The sequence below is a fragment of the Emys orbicularis genome, chromosome 5 (assembly GCF_028017835.1).
Source record: "Emys orbicularis isolate rEmyOrb1 chromosome 5, rEmyOrb1.hap1, whole genome shotgun sequence".
Taxonomy (NCBI): Eukaryota; Metazoa; Chordata; order Testudines; family Emydidae; genus Emys; species Emys orbicularis.
Genome location: NC_088687.1, coordinates 91,604,515 through 91,625,721, shown reverse-complemented (window position 1 = coordinate 91,625,721; position 21,207 = coordinate 91,604,515). Strand labels below are relative to the sequence as shown.

Genomic DNA, 21,207 nt, shown 5'->3' with positions numbered 1-21,207 from the left:
AGTAAAGAGGATAGGTAGAAGGTGATTCTAGAGACAAACAGTACCTGAAAATCAAAGAAAATCCAGAGGAATGTGTTATATGTCAAGTGTCAGATGTGACTTCCGACATTTTCAAATGCAACCAAATGAATCACTTTGGTGTTTTCATCTATACAATATATTACTTGTTACTTCAGGGGAGATCTCTAAACAGGCTTTAGTTTCTGCTGGCTACTTGGATACAAATAGTAGATGATTAATGAGTCCTGTTTTTCTGATGTGGAGGAGTAATTTCTGAATAGGCCATCAGAAATGTGAGTAAATATGAAGAATGCCATATAAATGCTTGCAACCATAACATCTTGGCCTATAATCTCATCAGGCCTCAGGAGATAAAGAAGGATGGCCTGGTGGATATTTGGATTGGAGAACATCAAGAACAATCAAGGGTATTGCAAAAAAGTAATGGTGATGATTCAGTGGAGGTACTTCTCTGTGACTCTGTATCCATCCAGCATGGCCTTAGGAGCACTGTGCTGTTGAAGGTGCCATCTTTCAGATGAGTCATTATACTGAGACCCTTACTAAACTGGGTAGAAAATGGAAAAAATCATAATTTTTGTTGAAACTTTGTTTTGATGAAAATTCTCCAACTAGCTCTAGACCATTAGAGATTGCCCTTTTTTGAATGTGTAATCCACACACCTCCTGGGTGTGGTGTTCTGTCCCATCTAGTGGCACCAAGACCACTTAGAGAGAGAGATTAATGAGTTTGCTCTACAGCCTTAGCTAACAGCCAGTTAGCTTTTAGCGTATGCGGTAGAGGCTCATGCACTAAGCTCCAGAGGCCCCAGGGGTCCAATCCTACCTGCCGACGACTGGGGTCTGTCGGCGTTACACATGGTTTAAGGGTTTTAGTGTTAATGTCCTGGCCAAATTTCAATTCAGGTAATTACATTCTGCCTACCTAAATTTACCTGTAGTTTCAATTGGATAGAGTATTCTTCACTTTGTGCCCTAAACTATTGTGTAATGTTGCTGTGCATTGTGAAACCTCTGATGTGTTCCACCCCATGTGTGCCTGCATTTCACTGGTGAAATTATCCTGTAAATATGAATACCGGTACACACGTTATTGCATGATGCTCTTTGGGCATAATCCTATACCCACTGAAGTCAATGGCAAAACCTCCCACTGACTTCAGGGGTGCAGTAACTGACCCTATGTGATGAAAAGGCACTTTATAAATGAGTCTTATAATTTTATAAATGTGAATTTATAGAGGCATGACTTGTAAAATACTACAAAAATTTACAATCTGTGCTACTACAATTTATGTTCTGTATGTAATATTTGTCTATTATGTCTTATGCTGTGTTCAGGATGGAACATGAGGCTACTCAGCTGGAAAATCAGCATGTACATAGTGTGTATGAAAGCACAGCCTCCTATTTTAATGACCTGCAAAGCAAAGCATGGCCTCGTGTTCGTCAGTTTCTGTTGGAGCAAAAGCCTGGCAGTCTCATTGCTGATATAGGTAAGTTACTGTATTTATTGAATGAAAAATCATATGTCATCATTTGTTTTACACATTGTTTATCATACTTGTCCTTGAAATCTAGTGTGTTGGGATATTCTTAACAGCATATGAGGTAATAGACATACAGTCTCCAAAAATCAAATTGAGAGGAATGTCTACCCTTTACCAAAATGCATACTGTTTTCTAAAACAGCGTGAAGTTCACCTTTTCAGTATTTCAAACTTAATGGAACAAATCATTATACAAAAAATTGCCCTTCGGCCTTTCCCAAACTGAGGAAAACCAGGGGCAGATGTAGCCTCCCAATTCAATGTGTGTGGGGATGGGGGCTCCAAGGAAGGAATGGGGATGTCAGAGAGGGCCCAGGCTTGTGAGTCGCAACCCTCCCCACAGGGAGGCCGTGCCCAGTCCTGCCTCTCCCTGATCTCCAGCCCCACTGCTGGTGGGAGCAGTATTGCTGGCCCCCACCCCTGCTCTTACCTCCAGGCTTTCTGACTGGCAGGTCACCTCAGGCCCAGTGCAGTGATGCCAGTGGCGGCAACAGTGGGATTGGAATCATTCCCTACACTATTGATGGCGGGAACGAAGCCTGAATGGTGCTGTGATGTTGTGCTCCAGGTTACAATACCCCTGACAGTGAAGGCACATGCCTAGAAAATGAGCATAATAATACCTCTGAGCCTGGCCTGATGTACTCAGAGTACTTCTATGAATATTTTAATCAAGCCAGGGCTTATGATGCCTAAAAGATCCAGGCCTTGTGTAGAGTTTAAGGTTTTATTTTGTTTTGCCTTGTGCCAGCACAATTTTCAGTTATAATGTCTTTTCACTTTGCAAAAGCTTGAAACTAAACCTGTGGACACTTTTTACTTTGCTCTAGTGTCTCCTGGACGTCATGTCATCCAAAGAGGATGCCCTGTACATTAGGCTAGAGAGTCAGGTCCAGATTCTCAAAGGTAGTTAGGCATCAGTGGGAGTTAGGTGACTAACTATCTTAGAGGATCTGGCATCAGTGCCACACAAATGCACCATTTAAGGTACTAAGAATATAGTTTCTAGATGAACAGGTCAGTATTTCTGTCTGTCCTGAGCATATTTATGAGCAATTCACCTGGTGTGAGTTCTCTGAGATGCATAACTAATCAATAGTGTCAGGCAAAACTGGGAAAGGAGCTAGTGGTGGAGTTCACTTTTTTTTTAACTGGTCCTAATCACAGAGATCTCAGAGTACTTTTATGTATTCATTTTTTTTCTTCTTTTAAATATTTGAGTGCTTTTGAGAGTAGATATGTTGATTGAAAGCCTAGAATGCTGAAATCCTCTTTATTTAACAGGACATTTTTTGTTTAAAAACTTTTTTTTGTTTGTTTTACACATAGCATACTAATGATAATAGGATGGGATGCCCCTTGGTCCATGATCCTCATATTGTTCCTTCATCAGGATAACTTACTCAGCCTTTGACCTTGTAATTTGTTTACATAGGAATTGATTATTGCTTCTGTCACATGGTGGCTGGCCCTTCTAAAGGGAGATAGGTCTCAGCCCACCTGTGACCCAGCTATTTACTTCCCCAGGTGGAGAGTATGAATCGAGGCATATGACAGGTAGTCATGTGACTGAACCAGGCCTCTGAGGGGATAGAAACACAGAGACCTGTGAATAGCCAAGAGGGATGGCAGAGTAAAGTTGCAGGAAGAGAGTCTCTCCTGCAGTGATCCCAGAGGAAGGGAGTTGTGGCTGGGTAGAAAGACCCAGCTGGAAGTTTTGTTTTTCCCTTGGGGAGAGACAAAGAAGGGAGGGCAGGCCTTGTGTTTTTTCCAGTGCCTTAGAGAGCAGTAAGAGACAGTACCTCAGGGGGGTGGGGCGCAGGGGGGGGCTGTGCCTTGCTTAAGCGTTCTTGGGTTTGTTTTGGAACTTTGTTAAGAAAATCAGACCCCAAGAAGGACTGTTACTAGACTTGTGAAAGCCTCTTTTTAAGTTTATTGAGGAACCAAGGGGTAAACTGAGGCAGGGCACTGCAGAGCCATCCCAGCCATGAGGGGTGCATGTAAGGTGGCCGACAGTACTATAGCTTCATAAAAAGGAACTGCCCACTTATTGCCTTATTACTAAATACTATTACAAATTAATACCATGTACATACAGTATCCTGGGGCGCTAGAGGGGTTACCAATATTAAGTTTCATTCTGATGTGGAACTGTGAACTGTTGAATTAATTTATATGGAATAAAGGGCCCAAAGAGTCAAAGGTATTAACATGACCCTGTCACTGTCTAACGTTAAACAGTATTAAAGAAGGTTCATGGTTTGGTGCATATATAGAGACCTCAGCCTGATTAGTACCATGGCAAACATACTATAAAATTCATGCCAAAGGTTAGAAACATACCAATAAAAACACACAAAAGGAAAAGAAACAAAACAAGGCAAAAAACATTGAAACTGAAATTGAGTGATGATGCAAAACAAACTTAAAACCTATCAAATGCTCTTTTAAAGAGGGTGAATATAGGGTTAGAATCTCTTATTCTGCCAAACAGTCCTTCTTGGTGGGGAAGAAAGAGTTAGTTCTGTTGTTCAAATCTTAGTTGGGAATGATAGTCACCGTCCCACTTTCAAAAAAACTGACAGACACAACGGGGAATATAGCTTTTGTTGAGGTTCTTAGGATATAAGGTGACTGCTCAGTCACTGATAGATGCATTGGGCTGGTTGATCAGCCATGACAGCTGTTGTTCTGTATCCTGGCTCGCCTTTCTGATCAGGGACATCATCTCAGCTTCACTGGTCCTTCTCAGGCTGAGCAGAGCTGGATTGGCCATCTCATCTTGCCATGCTGATGCTGTGCAATACAGTTGATTTCAGGGTCAGGCGAAAAGCCGAGAGAGAGAGAGGTAGGACAGGAGGAAGATAATGGGGGATGGAAAGGGACACATGAGGGAGGGGAGACAGAGTGGGATCTCTATTATTATGTATTAGGCTGGGATCCTCACTGATGAAGTGATGATGGTCTACCTTCCCCGTAGACTATTAAGGTCTGATGTCATGGCAACAATCCTGCTGCTGCACCTGCTGTGATGGTAAAAGTTCCTTTTTCTCCCTCAAGCCTCTGTTTAAGGGCAATGGATAGATTGGGCCGTCCTCTAATTATTTTGCCCAACAATGAGGCCTAATTTCTGAAGCACCAATTTTGGTCCATTGATTTCCTGTCCCTTATTCCTATTTTTTACCAGTCATAATCTTAACAAAGTAGTTGACTGGTATCAGTAAACATTTTCTGTTTAAAGTAATTCAGTCTTTCTGTCTCCTTCTTACATCTTTTCTTAAACAATTTTATATAACAGGTCATTATAGCAATTCATGAACCTACACCTACTTTTCACTAGTCAGGCTCACAATTATTACAACAGAAGCATTTGTTGGTAGCACAACAGTATTTTTGGTCCCCTTATTCCAGAGTATGCATTGAGATTATAAAAACTCTTCTGCAAAAACTACCTTTCAATTAACTGAATTAAAACATTTTAATCAATATACACACAACTTACATTTTAATCGAGTGTTCATGCTACTAACATAATCAATTATACTTTTGTTCTGATTTAACAACTCCCACTCTCTTATTAACATGCATATCTTAATTTTTCATCTCATATTTTCTTTGAACTGCTTTAATATATTAGTCTCTTTCATTTCTCTTGAGCATTATTCTTAGGAATAATGCTGGATTTTTGCTCTAGCAATGTGCTGTTTTTTACCACTTTGAGTGTTCTGCTGTTCTCTCACAGTTACTGTGCTGTCTTTGTAGATAATGTTGCACATTATCAGCAATGAAAGCAGCAGGGTTGCAAGCTGTAGTGCTGTTTCTAAAGATAACTCAGGCCTTTAAATTTAATTACTAAGAATAAAATGGTTCTCTTTGCCTAGCTATTCCCCTGCCTCTAGGGTGTAAACTTTCAGATACTATTCTCTATCACTGACCCATAACTGTGCTGAATGTTTCTTAATCTAATTTTGAAAAGTGCCTGTAATGCATATGGTATTGAAGAGCACTCTGGAATATTTCAGTTTAGAACAGCACTGATCCTTAAATATTTCTAAACATACTTCCAGGTAGAAGACACATTCTATAGATGCCAGTTACACATACAAATGTGAAGTTGTAACTGATTAAAACAATAACAGAAAGAGGATGTGCCTGTAACACTGAAATAGTTCTTTGTTGCATAGAAACCATTGAACTTCAGTCATTTTCAAGTCTGTGTTTGGAGGTTAAAATTGTCCTCTCTCGTCTGTGCTGCAGATCCGTATTCCGCAGTCTGGGGCAAACCCTGCCCTCTCCTCTGCAATCACAGAGATCTCACTGGTAGTAGAACTGTTGCACAACATGCAGAGCAATATTCCTAGGTTCCTGGAAGGTGGCACATATGGCATGGAGCTTACTCAACAATGGCTACAGGGTGGAGATCAGGGACAGGGCTGAAGGAGCCACGGCTTCATTGATCCTCCTGTTTGCTCCCTCACTCCTCTTGAAGGGGCTGCATTAGGGATGTGTGCAGTAGCAGCTGCGCTGAAGAGTAGTCCATGGCTTGTTGAGGGAGGATTCCTTTCTCCTCTACCTCCCCAGCCCATCCAAAGAGAAATCCATTGCACAGTCTAGTTTTTAGGCTGTATGGGAGGAATTGCGTGTAGTTGCATGTGCAGTATTTCCATTGACATCAGAAGAAACTTTGCATCCTGAATAAATATATACATTGTGGATTGAAGAGGAGAATTTTGGCCTTTAATTTTGTTCATGATTTATTGATGATCTGTACCACTGTGCCATGAATTTACAAAGCTTTCATGTTGCTGTTGTAGATACCGTTCCTTGTCTGATGATGTGAATATATAATTTTACAGAGACAAAATGATTTCAGTGGGAATGAAGCAGGATCATTGCATTTTCTAGGATAGTTTTAAAATTAAAAGATTTACAAGAGTATTTTGGCACAAAGTGTTTTCACTTTTCCATGAGGGATGAGAGGTTGGGTGAAGGAATTTCATAATAGGTTGCTTCCTGTGTAATAAAGCTTATTGTTTTGTAGGATGTGGGACTGGAAAGTATCTCAATATCAACAGTCAGGTGTTTAATCTGGGCTGTGATTACTGTGAACCTTTGATAAATATTGCAAGGAAGAAAGGCTGTGAAGTCTCGGTATGTGACAACCTTAATCTTCCCCTTAGGGATCAGTGCTTCAATGCAATCATCTCCATCGGAGGTAAGAGAATACAGTAGAATGTTTGTTCAGTTCCAAAATAAACATGAAATATTTTGGATCATTTTTTCAGTTGGTTCTTACATCTCATTGTCATGGTTATTTTTAAATCACGCAGCTATCTTTTAAATCTTATAAAAGTTTCATGATAGGAAACCTGAGAACGAAAATGTATTCAGTTAAATGTCATAACAATGACATTGACTAGGGAAGTACCTAGTCTTTTTTTGTGGCCTTGTACATACTAGGGAAAAAGGTTTGTTTTTAATGTGTCTTAACTAATGTGTGTTAAAATCCTCGTGTAAGCAAGTCAAGTTGTAGTTTTAAAACATGTAGCTAGTCAAGGCAAACTCTTTCCTGGACTCCCCGGGTCTACCTTGACCAACAACATGTCAAATCTACAACTCACCTTAACTAGCGTGTGTTAAGAATATACATTTTTTCTGGAGAAGACATGGGGTAAAAGTTCAAAACCACCTAAGGAACTTAGATGCCTAAGTCCTGTTGAATTTCATTTTTGAATATATTACCCATGTCCTCTTGTACATATAAATATAAGAGGAACAGATGAGGTAAGGGCATTTTGGACGATATTTTTAACAATATTCTTCCCTGGATTTATTTTACAATGTTTTTAGTACTAACCTACAATGGTATTGTAGTGTGCCATATTACCACCACACAGCTGCTGACAGGTTCTTATATCAAAATAATGAAATATGGAAAAAACTGTAGCCCTCTCCTCCAAAGTGTGTCTTAAGCTTCCTTCCTCTTCTCTCCCAGGTGCTTGATATTACTAATATTGGGAGTGGCTTTTTCCCCTCCTTGTGCCGGCTGGGTTCTGGGTTCTTTTCTTGATGCCTGGTGTCTCCACTCAGAATGATTTCTCCCCATGCTTGAGAAAAAGGGTGCTGTCCCTTGAGAAATCCATGATGATACTACAAGCTGACAAGGAGGGTAAAGCCCAGAACACAGGGGACAATAAAGTAACTAAAACAAACCCCAGCAAAAGGAGTAATACCCCAAAATAACAGCATAACAAAGGAGAGAACTTTATTGGGAAGAGGAAAATAGGATCTGGGGAAGAAAGTGATTAAGGTTAACTAATAATTAACCAACATTTATAAATAAGCCAATTCCTCATCTCCTAATGCTCACAAACTCCTCCCTAACGCTTACCCGAGGTGGATGGTATGGCTGAGGTTGTGAGTCCTCAGATGGGGTGTGCAGGTGCTGTAGTGTGTGTTGCCCAGCTTAAACAAAAATCACTTTACTTGTTCTTCATCCCTAGTTGTGGCAGAGCCCTCTCCTGACTCCACTAGGGCTCAATGGTTCCCTGGTTTGGAATTGTCCTTGGGTCTTGGCTGGCTTTTGGTAGCTGGTGCCAGGTCAGAGCACTCTCTCTCTCTCTCTCTAATCTATCTATCTACCTATATGCTGGGCACTGCAATGCTAGAGCTACCTGATCCATGCAGCTAGTGTCTCAGAACAGTACAAAAACTCTGTTTGGAGGAAGAGAAAATTTAGCAGGAACTCCCTAAGCTGTGCTGTCTCTCCCTTAGCTTCCCATCCAAAATCAAAATGCCCTCTCTTTTTTTGGGGCAGGCTTCCCTTTCCCCCATTAACTTGCTCGGGACTGTGCAGCCCTGACGTGTCGTTGGTCCCCTGGACTGCTTGTCCAGATCACCCCATGCAGGAGCCTCCATACTTGGCTCCAGCAGGGTTTTTTAGTTCCTTCTGTACCAACCCTGACTCAAAGCATTCTGGGAATGGTATCAGAGGGCTTTGGTAGCCATCTTAGTTGTAGCCCTTTGGGAGGACCCCTAGAGGCTCAGACCAGACTCCAGGACCTGGGACACCCAAGTTGATCACTCTATGGATATGTCTGCACTGTAATTATACACCCATGGCTGGCCCAAGTCAGCTTACTGAGGCTCACAGGACTCAGGCAAAAAGGGCTGTTTAATTGCAGTGTAGATGTTCTGACTCAGACTGGAGCCCAGGCTCTGGGACCCTGTGAGCCCAAGTCAGCTGACATGGGCCAGCCGCAGGTGTTTAACTGCAGTGTAGACATACCCTACATTACCACCAAGAAATTACTCCATATGCGGTGAGTAAAATGCATTGCCACAAAAAAATACATGCTTCAATATGCTCAGAAGCGTAGAGGACAAGAGACTGACTAACATACTAACAGGATTTACCTCTCTTTACTTTCACTTTCCTACTTATGAGACAGTAGGCCAGATTCAACTCTCTGCTACCCTGGCATAATCCCACTGATAGCAAATCAATCTCGAAGAGCTGCCTGCTTATACAATATTTCTGTCAATTGTTATCCTGTCAAGGATAAATGTGCCAATCACATTTTTGTACAGATAACAATAATGAATGTTAAGCCTAGATGCCCTGAGATTTGGTGTACTCATGTTCATCTAATTCCAGACTAACTGTTCTTCCTTCCACCTTTGGAGATTGGAAAAGATTTGTGTAATGGGTCAAATTCTCTTCTGGATGTCACTGGCAGAATCCCATTGACAAAACTTGTATGGCTATGTGACCACTAAGGGGATTATGCCATTTTAGCCATGAAGAGAATTTGACCCATTATCTGAATCTCTTTCAGACAGGGACTGCACAGATTGTGTTGACTGATTATCTGTTCCTGGTGATAGACAAAGATCAGATATCCATCCTGATTTTTTCATTCTGTCAGTTGCCTTTGATAACATTTACCAGGAGGTATTGTGAAGATGTATGGCCTGAAGTGTCTTCAGTATGAGACATTCACTCTGCTCTATGTCTCTGCCTCATCTGATCCCAGTGTCTAAGAAACTGAGCTGGTTGAGCCTTGATCTACGTAAGACTAAGACAGTACTGACAAAGTGGGGGGAGGAATAGTAGAACCCCTGATTGAGGGACCGTGTTCACTGTTTGTTACTAGGTATAATATTGAGTCCTCAGCTGCTCCTAGTTGTTCAATTAACATCAGTAGGGTTTTATCATTAACACTTGGTAAGAAGGTTGCACATTCATTTGCACATCTTAACCGTGCTTTTTGACAAATTAAGACACAACTAACTGGGGTGAGATGCACATATGATGATTGCAGTGTTCTTCACATGGGGCTACACCTTAAAACCAGTCAGAAATTGTGGCTAGTTCAGAATATGGCAACTCAATAAGAAGCACATTACTCCTGTACTCTGTGAACAGCTGATTTCTGGATGAAATTTAAGGTGTTGGCTTTCATATGTAAATCCCCAAGTGAGCTGCGTCTTTGCCTACTTCAGTCTGTCTCTTATACTGTGTGATATGATAGCAGCTGTGAACAGGTGAGGTTCTTGAGCCAACAGAGCCCTTGTTCAAATTAGGGTAAGGCATTCTCAATGATGTGCTCTCAACTTCCTTTCCTTATTCAACCAAAGCCTGGAAATGGTGGCTTTCAGGTCATGTTGCAAAGCTTGTTGGTTCTCCCAGGCATCTTCTGCAAAAGAGGAGAGTAGACTCAATGGGCGATTCAGTTCATGGAGAGGGATTAGCATGTTTTTAGTTTTGTACACTAGTCCAATTCATATATTGTACAGATTTTTCATTAATATATTATATATCCACCTGGAGGTTTGGATAGACATACTTTAAATGTACCTAAATTAAAACATATTATTCTGAAATGATATTAGTTTAGTATTCAGTCATCTTTGGTTATCATCCTCCAAACAATTTGCATATTTGAGATAGTTTAATTTAATTAATCAGAAACCCAGTGGTTGAATGGGCCGGGGAGTCTCAACTACCCACTCGTGGCTAGAAGTGCTCCATTCAGGACATGATTAAGTTGAGATCTGGGCAGAGGATGGAAATTCCATTTCATGAAGGATTTTGAGATGTCACAATTTGGCTTTGTTTCAATTTGGAACAAACCAGTAAAATTTCTAAATTCTTCACAAAGGAAAATTCTGAAAAAAATTCTTGTTCTGAATTGATTGACAAGTTTTGTTTTGATTTTGATTTAAAATGTTATATTACAGTATAAAAAAGTTTAAAACCAAAAATAATTCAAAAATGAAAAATCAAAATGTTTCATTTTGAAAACGTTGAAAAGAGACATTTTGACATTGTTGGAATTTTTTCAGTTTTTCTCCAAAGTGAAATTTCTGCAAAATTGACTTGATTTTGCCAATGATTTCTATTTTGATGGAACTGCATTTTCTGATGGAAAGTGATTCTATCAAAGTTTTCTGACTAGCTGTAGGTAAGGCACATTGGTAGGAAAGTATGGAGAAGGTTTGTACTGTTATTACCTTCTGCTGTACTTGTTCTGTGGCTAGATGGAGGATTTATGTTTCCAGCAATGTCAGCTGAAATCTTTCATGGGCACTAAATTAACTGAAGATTATTTTAAAAAATAAATAATGTAACAGTAGCAATATTTAAGCTGAAATGCCTTTCCTTCCTTCACAGTGATTCACCATTTCTCAACTAAACAAAGAAGAATCAAAGCAATAAAAGAAATGGCAAGGGTGTTGATACCTGGAGGTCAGATCATGATTTATGTTTGGGCTATGGAACAAAAAAATCGTCACTTTGAAAAACAAGACGTATTTGTTCCATGGAATAGGGACTTGTGCTCCCGGCTTCTTTCAGAATCAAATCAGTCTGGACATAAGAGTGATCTTGAACATACTGTAAAAAAACACCCACAGCAACTAGTAGGCTCTGAATGCAGCTACCCAATTAATCTTAAACAGGAACTTGATACAAAAAGTTCCCACAGTACAGACCATTGCTTAGGCAAAACCTGCTGCATGAAAATGTCTGAAGAAGAAGAAAATCGATTCTATAGTGCTCTAGGGAAATCTTTTCGTTCATGGTTTTTCTCCAGATCCCTTGATGAATCAACCTTAAGAAAGAAAACTGAGAAGATGAAATCTCTGAAGAATGTAGGAGGATGGGCAAACAGTACCATATCCATTCAACCGTCAAGACACTGCAGTTTAGACTTAGGTCGCTGTGGGCCATTGTTAAAAGAGCAAAGTTTAGATGATGATGAAGTGTTTATAGAAAATGCATCTGTCAAAAAACCACAATGGATGACAGCCTCAGGTGTAATAAGGGATTTAAATGGAGAACACCATGGAGTAGTTCAGAGCAAGAATGAAGAAACATCTTTTCTGAGTGGTCCTGTGGAAGACAGGGACAACAACTGTACTTATAGTAGAGATGAAGATGGTAAGTCTACTGCTAGCAAACTCTTTCAAAGAACTTCAACAACTGACTCCACTGATTCTATTTTGGATGAAGCAATGGCTGTTGAGGACCAGGTTGTTGACATATTGGATACAAAAGCCTTCATGCGTTATTATCATGTTTTTCGGGAAGGAGAGCTATGCTGTCTACTGGAAGAGAATGTGCCTGAGCTTCATATTATTAGTTCTTGCTATGATCATGGAAACTGGTGCATTATTGCAGAGAAAATAGCAAAATAACTGCAAACTGAGCAAATAAAACAAAACTTTGAAAATTGAAAACTTTGAACACTGCTCCTTGAAAGTGTTCTGTGGTGTTGTTGTAATTGTGCAATATAAAATGGAATTTGAGTCTCATGTAGTTGTGTTCCATCCATTTCTGATTTTACTTTGTATTTATCTATGAATACTGTATATAAGAATGTAAGAGGCAAACAACAATACTTATGTTTTGTCAAAGATAGGCTTTTAAGAGTTTTATATTGCTTTTAGCAAATGATTCAGTTTTTAAATGTACTTTTGTATTGAAAAATAAACAAAACATTTTTATAAGATAAGGATCAGGGCATCTTTTATGAGAAATATTTGCCCAGTGTGAACTTAAAGCTTGGTAATGCAAACACTTAAGCATGTGTGTTAACTTTACTCAGTAGGGTCCTGATTCAGCAGTCCATGCTTCTTCAGCAAATAACTTAAGGACATGCTTAACTTTAAACATGTGCCTAAGTCCCAATTTGGATACATGCTTTAAGTTAAGCACATGTTTAAATACTTTGATGAATTGTGGTCTTCAGGATGGGCTACTCATAGGCATAAATGTTTGCATGATCAAGCCGTGAGTATTCTGTGCTTTGTGCTTAGCATTCTGGAGCAAATGGGGCAGCTGCATTTGTTCAAGATTTTGGTCTTTTTTTTTTTTTTTTAAACAATCTAGTTCAGGCGTTCTCAAACTTCATTGCACCGCGACCGCCTTCTGACAATAAAAATTACTACACGACTGGAGGGCGGACCGAAGCCTGAGCTCGCCCGATCCCTGCCACCTTGGGTTTGGGGGCCAAAGCCCCACTGCCATGGGGTGGGAGGGAGGGAAGCCAAAGCCCAAGGGCAGCAGTCCTAGGCAGGGGGCCTGTAATCTCAGGCTTCGGCCCCAGACAGTGGGGCTCGGGCTTTGGCTTCAGCCCCTGGCCCCAGCAAGTCTAAGCCAGTCCTTGCAACCCCATTAAAACGGGGTCAATACCCACAGTTTGAGAACCGCTGATCTAGTTTATGCCTCAGAGCTAAGGGGTTGAGACTGAGTCTTATGTATTCTCTACCACAAATACATTAATTTATTTTCTACAGTTTTAAAAGTTTTGCTTATCTGTAAATACTGTTCACTGAGACTAATTTTAATAACTGTTATTTACAAAGAGTACAGAAATGTACTTGAGGTGTACATATTTTTGAGATAAACATGGGAGCACTATGTGAAATTAGTATAATTCTAGTGCATATCTGCTTAGTTTAAAAGACAGATTTATCTGTAGTATTTGATCAGCTTATATACTTAATGACAATATATACTTTCCTAAAGGTATCCTAAGAAATGTAGAAGATATGAGTCAAGTATGAAAATAAAACATTACAAATCAAATAGCAAAATCCTTAAAATACGTCTTCCATATTTTGAATGGGACATTAAAAGGTCCCTGATGGCCTCTAGGTGCTGGAAACTAAAGAACCATTTTTCAAAGAACTAGAGGATAACTCTGATGTCTTGGGCAGATTTCCCTCTCTTAGGTCTGATCTACACCTAAAACTTGGGTCAACCTAGCTATATTGCTCAGGGTTGTGAAAAATTTCATGCCCTGTGCAATTGTAGTTAAGTCGACCTAAACCCCCACTGTAAATGCAGCTAGTGGAAGAATTATTCCACTGACCTAGCTAGCACAGCTCAAGGGGGTGGATTTACGATAGTGATAGAAAAATCTCTTCTGTCACTGTAGTAAGTGTCTACATTACAGCGGCATAGCTGCAGCACTGCGGCTTTGCCACTATGGTGCGTGTAGTATAGATATACCCTCAGTAAAATACTACCTACACTCTGTGGTAAATTTTCTTACTGAGCACAGCATCCAATCACACTCACATTATACTAGATTAGCCCACTGTTACACACAGTGAGCAGTACTTTACTCCTTAAGTAATCTGATTGATTTTGCTGGTACTACTTGTGGAGTAAGGTGCTACTTAGCAGGGGTAAGGGTATCAGAATCTGTCTTTGAGTCACTGAGTTCAGCAGCAAAACTGTAATTGACATCAGTGGGAGCAGGACTGAGCCATAATGATGGCTCTGTTTGCATATGCCATCAGTGCGGGTCTAGGGCCAAATTCTGCATTTGGTCAGTGAAGTTACTCTAGGCCACATCCTCAGCTGGTGTAAATTGGCATAGTTCCATTGGCTTCATTGACTGTCCCTCTGTATTTGCAGCAGTTTAACTGAGTGTTATAATTTGACTTTGGTAATTAAGATGTCTGACTAATTACTCAGTAAAGAACTTGAGATACTGTGTATAAGAGGAGTTTTATCAAGAGCAAAACTACTATAATGCTTTTGAAATGTTACCCATTCTACAATATGTAAATTCATAGCTTTTAGCTTGTTCAGTCACAGACCCTGATGGAAGTAAAAGTGTAAACGTTTTATATGTAATTGCCCTGGATATAAAGTTTAATAATATATTATATATATTCTTTTGCTAAAATTTATCTAAATAGACTGACCTCCATGGTTTTTCTTATTGTACAGTTTCTGTTCATTGTCATTTTCACTCTTGCTCTCTCTCTAGCCCAATGATTCTTTAAGTATTTATCCACAGTGGAACAGTCATTGGGCTGGAGAGAGATTGAGATTGATTCTGTACCCCAGTGGTCAGGGCACCCGCCCTAGAAGTGGGAGTCTCCAGGTCCTACCACTTTTTCATTATTTATCCACAATGGAACAGCACCAACAGGAAAGACAGAGGAAGCCACACCTCAGAATATACCATATCTCTGTGGTCAGTGTGCACTCTCCTGAGAGGTGTGACACTCCTGGTTAAATTCTTTCTCTCCCTTTGGAAGAGAGGGCGGAATTGAACCTGGGTGTCTCCCACATTCCAGGCCTGTGCGCTAACCACTGGGTAAAAGTTGTAGGGGGCACCACCACCAGCTCCTCCTCCTGCTGTTTAGTACAGAGTGAGGCAGGCTCCAAAGTCATTCCTGAAAGACTTGCCTTCGGTGCATAAGCGACCTGACTCCAGGAGAGTGATTCCTATTTGTTAATTGCTAGCAGAGATAGGCACCTGCCTGCAGCAGGTGAGAGGGACAGGGCTTAGCATACCTACTCTAGTTGGCATCTGCTCCTGTTGGCTAGCATGCTGGCTTTTTATATGCATTCTTAGGTGCCTATCTCTCCCCATGCATTGCATAGGTAGTCTACCTGTCTAACAGCTTTGTGGACTGCAGTGTTGGTCTTCAGATTTTCTAGGCACCTAAAAGTTAGGCATGCTGACTCTCAGCATTGCAACACCTAAGTCCCTTTGTGAATCTCACCCTATGATTCTCTCTTATCATGAGAAACATGACATTTCCAAAAAAAACAACCACGTGTGATCCCAGTGCTTATTTGCTTAGGATCATAGCTTAATGTGTTCAAACAAGTGGTGAATGCCATAGCAAAGCTCGTAATTAACATTAAATAAATACAATTCCTGCACTACTTACTAAGATAAAACTCTCATTGATGTCAGAACTGTAGGATTTGGCCCTTAACAGGCAAAAGTGAAGTTTGGATTTGTGTCTTCTGTTTGGTAATAGAAAGTTCTAGAAGTAAAATTCTGGTCCCATTAAAGCCCAAAACTCCCACTGACTTCAATTGGTTCCTAGGTCACCAACCTGTCCTTAACTGGTACTTTGAGATATCTTGATCAGAAGAGGAAAGATGCCCAGTTTCCTTCTGTTTAACTTAATATTTAATGTTGTCAGTCTGAACTGACTGATAATGGCTGCTATTTTAACTCTTAAAATGTATAATTTAAACTGACACCTGCAATAAAAAACATATTACAATTGAACAAACTTATTTTTGATGGAACACAAAAATACAATATTTGATAAATGTCATTTTGCCTTTTTTGAGTAAATGTGTATATTTATAAGTGCAAAAGCTATTGTTTTTCTACAAAAGACAATTCATTTACCTTCTTCAAATTGAAGAGGGCAATCGTTTTAAAAGCACAAATGGGTTATGAAAAGCTATAAATTTTGTAAAAGTGTTCATCTGTGATAAGTGCTAGTATTCATGTTATTTGTGTGTATACTTTAAAATGATACTCAGTTAAGAGATATGCAGTGTGTTACAGTAGCACAGGATTGATAATGAACAATCTGACTGTGTTCTGATTAAAAAACATGGCCCTGATCCTGTAATTACATCCATACTGAATTGTACTCACATGTGCACTCCATTGACTTGAATGGGTCATCTTTGGAGTGTAGGGATTTTCTTGTGTGATGCATTTGTAGGCCCGTATTTATACTTCAGTGCAACTTGGATGTTTCAGTGTTACTAGTTAGATCAAATATACAGTTTTATATTTCTGTTGTGAGTTCTTGTTATGCTTATCCTGTATTAATTCCGGTAGCTACTCATTATTGTAATTTGAATCTGCTATGTTTAAATACTACACTATAATCATTTCTTAGTCCACATATAAAACTTCAGATATTAACCATCATTCGGGTAAAAATAAATCTTGCTCCATTGAAATATTATTTACTGGAAACATTACACAGTTTAAGATGCATTAATAAAGATGACATATTATCCACTGGAAACTGTGTCTGGGAAAGTTCTTACTGCCTGTCAAATCAGAGAAGTTCTTTGCTGTTAGAATCACTCCGTATTAATTAGAACTTAGCCACACTTGCACCCATACACTCCTATCTGCAGCACTTCAGAACCGATCTCTGAGGCATAGGAGAAAGATTACTGAGGCATTTCCGTGTCTACATACAGCTTTTATACCAATTTAAAGCAATAGAAAAACCAGTTTAGTTAAATTGATGCAACTGTCTGGTGTTTTTACTGTTATATCTTGATCTAGTTAACTGCATCCACACCAGAGGATTGCACACATTTAACTAAGTTGGTTTCTTTAGTACAAACACTGTAGTAGACAAAGTCCTAGGGCCAGATGTCTAAAGGTATGATGGGTACCTGATAGTGCATCTCCAATGGGAGTTAGACACCTATGTGCCTTTGAAAAATCCACTAGGCACCTATCTGCATTTCTAGGCACTGAAATACCTTTACAAATCTGGCCCTTAGCAAATTGTCATGCCAGCTGATTTGGGGGCTTGGGAGGCAGGGCTGTTTAACTGCAGTTTAGACATTCAGGCTCGGGCTGGAGCCTGGACTCTAGAACCCAGTGAAGTGGGGGAGTCCCAGAGCTTGAGCTGTAGCCTGAACTCTAATGTCTACACCACAATTAAACAGCCCTTTAGCCTGAGCCCGAGTCAGTTGGCATGGGCCAGCCGTGGGTATCTAATTGCAGTGTAGACATAGCCATGGAGAACCTTTCAAACACAGATGCCAAAACTTGCATATAGCCACAAAACTTTCAAGGAGCAATAACAGTTGGGGCCACCAATGAAAACTCTAGACACGAATCCACTCTCTCTCATACCCTGACTCATTATAGCCAGTAGAATTGTAGCATGCAATTTAGTGGGAGAGGAAGAGGGATAATATGTTTGAGTTATTTTCTCACATTACAATGGCCCCGGGTAAGAGTGACCTAAGTTGTTGTCTTGACCCTGTCTATAGTCATTATGGCGACATTGATAGCAACTCCATAATTAAGGCTGAGTTGAGTTTTGCACATAAAGCATGGTTTCAACCTCATTGTTTTATATTAAAATACTACATATTCTCCCCAGAATTACAGCACTTACTCTCTGAATACAGAATTAATTTTCTGAGATTTACAATTTAATCTGTCAATTAGTTTAAGAATTCAAATTAATTAAAAATGGGCCCTTTAAGAAATTTAATACCCAGTCTCTGTGTATTTGCCTCTCCTAATGTCTGTAACAGAATAACATAGACTCTTCAAACATCCCTTATAGTTAAAACACATTGAAATCTTGTGCATGGGCTACATTTGAACATATTTCTAAGGATTAATGGCCATTTCCTCACATTATTTTCATAAACAAAAGTTTCTCCTGCTAAATGCAAGATGTATAACGCTTGGCACCCTATGTGGGATAAAAATCAGACTGAAAAGTGTAGCTCCTGACAGAAAAGATTTTTATGTACATCCATCCCCATTAATCAGGCTTGTGTATGCCAAACCCCAATCAATCAGCCCCTGCATCCCTGGAAGGAAGCATGCTCAGTCACTCTGTGAGGATGGAGCAGGCTCAGTCTCAATTACATTCAGGTCCTGTGTGGGGATGGAGCATACACATTGCAGATGGAATCTTCAGAAAATACAACCGCCAGACTATTACTAACCTCTACCCAGTAAGTACAAGCTGTCATTCTCAGAAATGTATGACCTGGTTAAATTTAAGTGGATTTTCAGGGGACAACAAAAGGCACATCCCTAACATCAGGCAAATGTCAAGTACTTTCTCCAAAGTACCGAGGCGCTACAGCTTCTCAATGAACTGGTTTTAAGAATTTTTAATGTGGACAAAACAACATATTTTCCCCAAACCATGTTCTAGAAAATGGCAGAACTGCTTCTGCTGTTACCTTCCCAAAAAATTCAACATGAATCTTAGAAATATATAAGTGTGGACAGCTCCACTCCTTCACGCTATCTCTGATCTTGTTCACAGTAACCACAAGTTTAGCATTTCTGTTCCTATCCACCTTTTTCCTATTCTCCACTAAGATAGCTAGACACATTAGTTCTTTCTCATGAATCTGTCTCTCAAGCTAATATGATTATCTATACTCTCCCAGTCACTCTATCTCTGTCCTTTCCTCAGCCCATAGCCATTGGTGCTATTCCAATCTTGTGCCTTCTCTTGTACCACTAACTCAGTTTGATGCTCAGTCAATTAAAGTGTACCTACCACTGTGTTGAGAGATGGTGATGCTCTTCAAAGATGTTCAGAGCAACCTAAGGGCCCGACTCTCTCTTGCCTTACCTTTTTACCTGTCCAATGAGAATGCAACAAACTGCCATTCTCATTTAGTAGCATACTTCATCCACCTTGCACAGCTGTAAATGGTTACTTAAAATGCAAGACAGTAGAAAATCCGGATCAGTAGAACTCTGATCCATCACAAGGCTGGTGATGGTTCAGGGGGTGCTTGTTAGACTATTGGTTCCCATTCTCCACCCCAAACACTTCACCTTACGTTCCTTTCTACACAGAACTGTACAAGGGGCATGCTACATTCTTCCTTTCAAAAAGCCTAGTTAATTCATTGTGGGTTTGATCCCAGGTATATCAGTCTTGTTTGATCCACCTGCAATTTAGCAATCCACTCCAGTTTACTTTTTTATCGCCTTGTCTCTCTTAAAGCCACAATATGGAAAAAATTTATAAAAGAAGAATCTCAATAATATGACATGAAAAGTTAGAATTATAAGACTTGAGAGTAATTAGATCGCCAAACTGACGTGGAAAATATGTCAGAAGAAAAGAGAATGTAAATTTTATTAGTAGTGCTTTGGATTTTGAACAATTCTAAGAGATTCCCTCTTGCCCTGTAACATTGTACATAGTGTTGTAAACTCTTTTTGCTGAAGCACCTTCAATTTAGTGAATGCTGTGATGCTAGAGTGCTGGTATGGTAATACAGTGCCCTCTTCTGGAGAGAAAATGTAATTTGATTGTGTTTACTACAAGGAGGATGACTGGCTTACTGTGTGCTAGGTTCTTTAGGGAGCAAAGAAAAGGCATGGTCCCTGCCCCGAGAATCTTATGTATTGATTTTAGATTTGCTATGAATAAGAGCAGAAAAAGAGAAGGGGAGGGGAATGAACAGCTTTTCATCCTCTAGTCAATTAGCAACAGTACACGTTTTCTCAATATACTAACATGGAATTCTATTGAAACACATAGATCTAAGCTAATGGCAAGATAAAATGTGATAAAAATAACAGAGTCACTCAGACCTTGTGACAGAGTGCTGGAAGCTAGCAGGCGAGCCAGCACTCTGATCACTTAAGCACCAATCAGTTCCCCTGGAGAAGGCTGAGTGGGCTGGGAGGGCTGATGAACCAATTAGCCATCAGCTGATGGTATAAAAGAAGACACAAGAAGGAAGGGGGTGGCGGAGGATTTGGGTTAGTTAGTACACATTGAGGTCTTGCTATTCTTCCCTGGTCCTATGGGAAAGGGCAAGAAACACTATGGGACTGTATTGGTGTTGTTGATGGGAATATAAATAAATCCACATGATGTTGCCACTTACTGGACAGTGTCTGACAGGTTTGTGGGACATCAGAGGATGGGGGTGGAGTGTCCCTATTATAGACCTCTAACAGGAGTCTTTGAAATGTGATATTCTCCAAGGTATCTTTCTCAGTGTCTCCTCTATTTGGCTGGCAGTAGAGAGACTGTACTGGTATGTCAGAACTATTGAGAATAAAACAACTGATCTGGAATTGTGCCTGCTTCCTAACCATGGGACCAACAAGACTGGTAGGGTTAATTGCCAATCTTTGGTTTGGGCAAAATACTCTTGCTACCAGAGGCTGAAGTAGTCCTTTGGAAAGATCATATGCTCTAATTTAGACCAAGCATAGCCATTCAGTTCCAGATTAAACCTTACTACAAAAAACGATGGGGCCCTGATGGTAGTGTGGGGCATTAGTCAAAGCCAGTTTTTAGTATGTCTGAGAAAAATGCAAGAGATGAGACATTGATGGATTTAATAGAAAACAAGACACATGCAGCATCCCCAGCCTGCTTTAAATTGATGTTTTATTCAATGGCAATGCCTAACAAAGTCCTGATCCTGAGAGCTGCTTGAGGACTAGAAAGTTCTTTTGAAGTTAATAGCAGCCAACAGTACACAGTACTTCCTGGGATCAGGCCCAAATTGCCAGTTGTAGAAGGATTGGATGTTCCTACACAGAGGGCTATAGGATAATTATTTTTTTTAAAATATGACATGAGATCCTTT

At 40.0% G+C, this 21,207-nt stretch overlaps 1 protein-coding gene across 1 annotated transcript; it reads left to right on the top strand.

Annotated features, from left to right (window-relative positions):
• The first annotated feature begins 381 nt into the window (after positions 1-381).
• On the top strand, positions 382-12,272 carry TRMT9B (tRNA methyltransferase 9B (putative)). Its single transcript, XM_065405675.1, has 4 exons — positions 382-464; positions 1,363-1,517; positions 6,613-6,786; positions 11,248-12,272. The coding sequence occupies exons 1-4, from the start codon at positions 382-384 to the stop codon at positions 12,270-12,272; spliced, it is 1,437 nt and encodes a 478-aa protein (XP_065261747.1).
• The last annotated feature ends 8,935 nt before the right edge of the window (positions 12,273-21,207 follow it).

Excerpts from the sequence above, each read along its gene's own strand:
- TRMT9B (XM_065405675.1), top strand. The coding sequence starts at position 382 with ATGGCCTGGTGGATATTTGGATTGGAGAACATCAAGAACAATCAAGGG. Across the intron at positions 1,518-6,612 it reads CAGTCTCATTGCTGATATAG|GATGTGGGACTGGAAAGTAT; the intron begins GTAAGTTACTGT and ends ATTGTTTTGTAG. Across the intron at positions 6,787-11,247 it reads TGCAATCATCTCCATCGGAG|TGATTCACCATTTCTCAACT; the intron begins GTAAGAGAATAC and ends CTTCCTTCACAG.